Here is a 5,672-nt window from a genome sequence, read left to right on the forward strand (position 1 = left end):
ACATTCCCCATGTTATTAGGTGCGGAGTGCGGATGGGGAGAACCGTCCGCACAAGTATTGGGTACCTTAGCGGTACCCCACTCGGTACCGCTGGATATCGCTAAATACCCAGTATTTGTGCGGACAGTGCGCACTCCGCACCTAATAATTTTTCCCAAACATGACTCTTATGTGTCTTAAACCCGCACTTACCACTTTTCAAATATGAGATAGGCTTGTGTAGAGTTGATGACTGAACTCACCTACCTTGGTCAAATTCTAGCGATTAATCATGCTGAGCTACTTGGATGGTCTTATTCGGGCTTCGTTTGGGACAACTTTTGGTCGCTATTTTTTCGTCGTTTTAAAGAAAATTTTATACCAAAAAGCTAGTGTAGAAAGCAGTAATAAAGTTGTCACAAATAAAATCATAATCAGCCTTTGGAGTTAAGTAGATTGGCAGGTTCTTTATAAGGCTTTATTCCTAGGTCAATTTATTGACATGTTAACCATGATGATGGAACATTCTTCATATGAATTCTATTGTGTTCAATCTAAAATTATTTTTTTGGATGCTCTCTTACAATATCCTTCATATATATCAATATGTTCTTAAATTCAATATCTAAGAATATAATAAAATCTCTCTCTCTCTCTCTCTCTCTCTCTCTCTCTCTCTCTCTCACTTTGTTTTAAACGCAACATTGGGTGATAATTGGGAGTGGCAATATCGTAATTAAGTATTGAACGCAGTCTCCATGAAGGTGGGCTTGCACGCACGTTAGAACGCAGATCTCACGCCATCTCAGCACCTGAAAATTGTAATTAATGTCTTCACGGCGGTTAAATCGCAAACCTTGTCCAACCTTGTCTCACCACTTTCCTATTTACCCTCTTCCCCTTCTCACACGGAGCAGAGAGAGAGAGAGATAGAGCGAGAGCGAGAGCGAGAGATAAAAGAGGAACTCAACTCCATTTTGTCTTCCCATGAGACGATTTTGATCTGTGACTCTGTATTCCTCACCTCTCTTCTCTGTCGGCAGACAGAAAAGCTCCCCTTGTGAGCTCTAATGGAGTAAGCGCCCAGAAAACGGTTTGCTTTCTTAACACTTAATCTCCCCTTCTTCTTCATGCTTCTATTTTCGGAAAGCTGCGTTTTTTTTTCGGAGGCTTGTTTTGTTCTGCAAATCTGATACGTAATTAATTTTTTTTTACTTCAGTATTGGTGGCGTTTGATGTGTTCTTGCGTTATTGGGATAGTTTTTTTCTTTAGAAGAGCCTTAAATTGTTGAACTTGATGATTTTACATGATTGTGTTTCTCTGTGCCGCTGGGCTTCGTCTCTGTTGATCCTTTCTGCTGCGTTCTCTGTGACAGCTTCTTCTGCTGTGCAAATATGATGCAAAGTTGATGTTTTTAGGAGCTTTTGCTGCTTAAAAAACAAAAATTAATAAATAAATTTGATGTGCGAGTAGTCATCTTTGCATCAGATTTGCACAACAGAAGAAGTTGTCACAGAGAATAGTCATCTTTGCATCTCAATCCGCTCCGAGTACTTTTTTGTCATCTTTTTCCTGTGGTAGGTCGTTTCATGATTTCTAAAGATCGGATTTTGAATTCTTTGGGGGACGGAAATCTGGTTTTTGAGGCATTAAACCTTACTAATTTTGAGAATTTGTCTCGATTCAGTTGAAACGTACCAGCTTATTATGAACATGTATTAATTAGGAAAAAAATGGAGAGAGAGCGATGAATTAATTCTGCGGCCTATGGGTGTCGGTTCGTCTTCTTCTCTACTTAATCTTCCCCTGTTTATTTTATTTTATTTTTTGCGGGTTTCAGATTCAGTATGATTTTCTGATTATCATCAGATCCAAGTTCTTATCTTAGTGGATCCCCATGCTTTTATTTTTATTTTTTCTTCCCTGTAAATCTCTTTTTTATATTGTTTTTATTTCACTTTTAGATTTTGTTCATCTTTTCGCCTACTTTTATGTTCCTGCTTTGGAATTGTATGGTCTGCAATTATTGTTGGAGAACATGATTCGATTCATTTTACCCTTTTCATCAGTGGAAAAAAGTAAAAAAAAAAGATTTTTTTTTTCCTTTATGGAGAGCAGTATTTTTTTTTTTTTTTTTTTTTTTTTTATTTTTTTTTTTTTTTTTTTGTGTTAGATCATTCTTGAGAACAATTTTACTCTGCTTGATTTGTAGTTGGATAGCGTGTAAGATCATTAGGGAAAATTTTGGATTATTTTAGTTACTTGAGCTCAAATAGTACAGAGGTTGCTGGGAGATTTATGAAGATTTTCACTTACATAAGTTCTCCAACATATAAAGTTTGCTTTTTTGTGTGACAAATTTAGAAATTTACCTCTCAAAATAGTTATATGGATCTTACTGAAATCCCACAATTGAAAATTATGCTATATGTTGTTCATGATTTTTGTATTATTTTTTCACTTGCATTTGATGAATTCCTTTCTCTTGATTCGTAGAAGCAAGAAATAATTTCTTAATTTTCATACATCTTAGTTATATTATTATTTCTGAAATCAGAGAGTGTGTGTATCTGATGAAGAGAAGTTCTATTATTGCAGGAGTTACAAGCTGTGTTTCTGTTTATCTGACCCTTTTCTTCTTCATGGGCGAGCTAGCAATTGAACCCACTGGCTTCCCATGTGGCTTAGATTTTTCACATTTCATGCCTCCTGGCCATGACAAAAATGTCGGTTTTGTCTCGATATTCCAACCATCATCAACTTCCAATCTCTCTCATCTCCAACACCCTCCCTGTGGTGAGTCTGCTATGATTGAAGGAGATTTGGTTGACCCTCTGCCTGAGAACTTCCCTGAGAGCATGCTTGATGATGAAGAGAGTGATGAAGACATGGATGTCCAAGAGTTGGAGCGCCGTGTGTGGAGAGATCGGCTGCGTATCAAACGACTGAAAGAGCAGAAGATCTCCAAGAACAAAGACCTCGGCGATGACATGAAGCATCGCCAGTCACAGGAGCAAGCAAGGAGGAAGAAGATGTCACGAGCCCAGGATGGAATTCTCAAATATATGCTTAAAATGATGGAGGTATGTAAGGCTCAAGGATTCGTTTATGGAATTATCCCCGAGAAGGGGAAGCCGGTGAGTGGCGCTTCGGATAATCTTCGAGGCTGGTGGAAGGAAAAGGTTCGATTCGATCGCAACGGACCTGCAGCAATTGCCAAGTACCAGGCTGATAATGGAATACAAAGTCCTAACAGTGATCACAATTCCAGGCTTATCAGTCCTCACTCATTGCAAGAGCTTCAGGACACTACATTGGGATCTCTTTTATCCGCACTGATGCAGCATTGTGATCCTCCTCAAAGAAGGTTCCCACTTGAAAAAGGGATTCCTCCTCCATGGTGGCCTACTGGAAAGGAGGAGTGGTGGCCGCAGCTCGGCTTTACAAATGACCAGCCTCCTCCTCCCTATAAGAAGCCTCATGATTTGAAGAAGGCTTGGAAGGTTGGTGTCCTGACCGCCGTCATCAAACATCTTTCTCCTGATATTGACAAGATTCGCAGACTCGTGAGACAATCGAAGTGCCTTCAGGACAAGATGACGGCAAAAGAGAGCGCCACTTGGCTTGCTGTTGTTAAGCAAGAGGAGGACATTTTCAGAGATCTAAATCCTGATGCTTTTCCCCCACCATCTTCAGTGAGCAACTGTAATGGAACAATATCATTCAGCAGCAGCTGCAGTGAGTATGACGTTGAAGATGTCGACGATGATGATGACCGATGCGAGGAAGTAATGAAGAATCAAGACCCGATCGACATGAATTCTGTGTTCAAAACAGGTGCAGGCTCAGGAAATGAGGAGTTTATAAAAAAGAGAGCTGCCGTGCTCGAACCCGAGATGATACTGAATCAAGGAAGTTCATTCAACTGCGAGAACACAAAATTTCCGCGAAATGAATACCAGTCTACAAGGAACAATCACATGTATCTAAACAGATACCCAACAAATCAATCGGCTTTTCTCGGGTCTTCGGGTTTCCAGCTAAATGAGAACAAACCACAAATATTATCAATGCCTCAGCCATTGCTCAACCAGCCAAAGCTGGCTTCTGATAACTTGCAGCCTGCAGTCACCAATGCTTCTAGCCCTTTTGGCATCTCTGGCCTTGGCCTTCCAGATGATGGGCAGAAATTGATTGCTGAGCTGATGAGCCAGTATGAAAGTAGTATGAATCATGGTAAAGTTCCGAACGAGGTTCCGAATGAGGCCATGAGCAACTTCTTCTGTTCTGGCAATGGCGGTGGTGGCAGCTTCATTGATGAAGGAAATAATCCTCAGTTATGTCCTTTTCAAGAGGATTTTGAGCAGATAGATCAGGTTTATCAGACCCAACCAACTGAAATCTGTAATGACTTTAGATATGTCTCTTCTTTCACCACACCAGCCATGGAATTCCCGATATCTCAAGGGCTTGGGAACTGGTGTTTTCTGAAATGAGCTTGCTGTGACTGCAAGGTATCAAGGGATTCAACAACTTATAGCAGAAATATCTTAAGCTTGGCTTCAGGTGATCTTCCTAGTATATTTTTGATATATTTTTTCCTCTTTGTTGTTTAGGAAATAGGAAGCCAGTCTCAGATTGTGATGCAGAGACCGACTATATTAGTTTTTTGGGCTTGAATTCATTGATGGATGATGTATTCTTGTGCTGTTGTGCAAGTCCTCCATATTGTTGGTTATGTATATGTCATGCTTGAAGCAAGTAGGATTGGCTTATCATGTAGCTATATTTATTGCTTTTATCTACTTTATATCATATCTAATGCTTATTTCTTTGATATTGAATTAATCAGAGCTGGTATAAAAAAAGAAAATCTTATACTGAGTAGTTATTGTATTATCTGAAATGTATGTTCAAAGCAATGATTCTGTTTTTTCAGAATTTAGGAAGAATGTTAAGATAAAAGACTTGGTAAAATTATGGAGGGTGGATTTAAAATTTGAGTGATTGCATTAGTTATTAGGTCATGGGTTTTGGTTTTTGCTCTAAGAAAAAAGGGCTACACTGACTTAGGATCTGTTTGGGATGACTGTAATTTTTTATAAATTTGATTGTGTAGCTGCTAAGAAGAAAGTAACTTTTTGAAAAGCTGCTATAGAAAGTGGTTTTCTAGCATAAAAATTTCTTGAAAGCAACAAAAGAGAAGTGGTCTAACAGAAATTGCAGTTGCAATATGGAAATCTAAAGCAGGAAAAAAGCTATTCCAAACAAATGCAACATCAATATGTTTCTACCAGCATGAGCCATATGTTTGTAGAAATAGAGAGGTTGGAGCTTATATTAATAATAAATTAGCAGAAAAAAGATTAGTTGGTTTTTAGTAGAAAAGAATTCTTATAAGATTAATAGATAAAATGAATGTGGAAATAAAAGAAAAAATAATAAATCTATAGTAACATGAATAACGAAAGGACTTATTAGGGTTGCCAATATTTGACACGACTTGAAAATTCGACTCGAATCCGACCCGAAAATTTTGAGTTAGGGTCAATCCGAAACGGGTCGGTTTGGGTTCAACAATTCGAGCCGTTTCAAAAATTGAGTTGGGTTCGGGTTGACCCTATGGCCCGTTTTTTGACTCGAATCTGACTCGTTTTTTGATCTGGCAACACGAGATTGACCCGTTTTTTAC

The 5,672-nt window shown here is 38.7% G+C and overlaps 1 protein-coding gene across 2 annotated transcripts; it reads left to right on the forward strand.

Annotated features, from left to right (window-relative positions):
• Positions 1 to 907: 907 nt before the first annotated feature.
• On the forward strand, positions 908 to 4,827 carry LOC110113492 (protein ETHYLENE-INSENSITIVE 3-like 1a). Of its 2 annotated transcripts, none has more exons than XM_020846105.2 (2): positions 908 to 1,054; positions 2,579 to 4,827. In XM_020846105.2, exon 2 carries the CDS (start codon positions 2,623 to 2,625, stop codon positions 4,474 to 4,476), a length of 1,854 nt encoding a protein of 617 aa, XP_020701764.1. In that variant the 5' UTR covers positions 908 to 1,054; positions 2,579 to 2,622; the 3' UTR covers positions 4,477 to 4,827. The 2 variants fall into 2 exon arrangements, with proteins under 2 accessions (XP_020701764.1, XP_020701763.1); XM_020846104.2 differs by having other exon boundaries at positions 916 to 1,072.
• The last annotated feature ends 845 nt before the right edge of the window (positions 4,828 to 5,672 follow it).

This window comes from Dendrobium catenatum, unplaced genomic scaffold, assembly GCF_001605985.2.
Source record: "Dendrobium catenatum unplaced genomic scaffold, ASM160598v2 fragScaff_scaffold_273, whole genome shotgun sequence".
Classification (NCBI taxonomy): domain Eukaryota; kingdom Viridiplantae; phylum Streptophyta; class Magnoliopsida; order Asparagales; family Orchidaceae; genus Dendrobium; species Dendrobium catenatum.

Bases quoted from the DNA above. Each gene is read 5' to 3' on its own strand.
- LOC110113492 (XM_020846105.2), top strand. From the start codon at position 2,623: ATGGGCGAGCTAGCAATTGAACCCACTGGCTTCCCATGTGGCTTAGAT.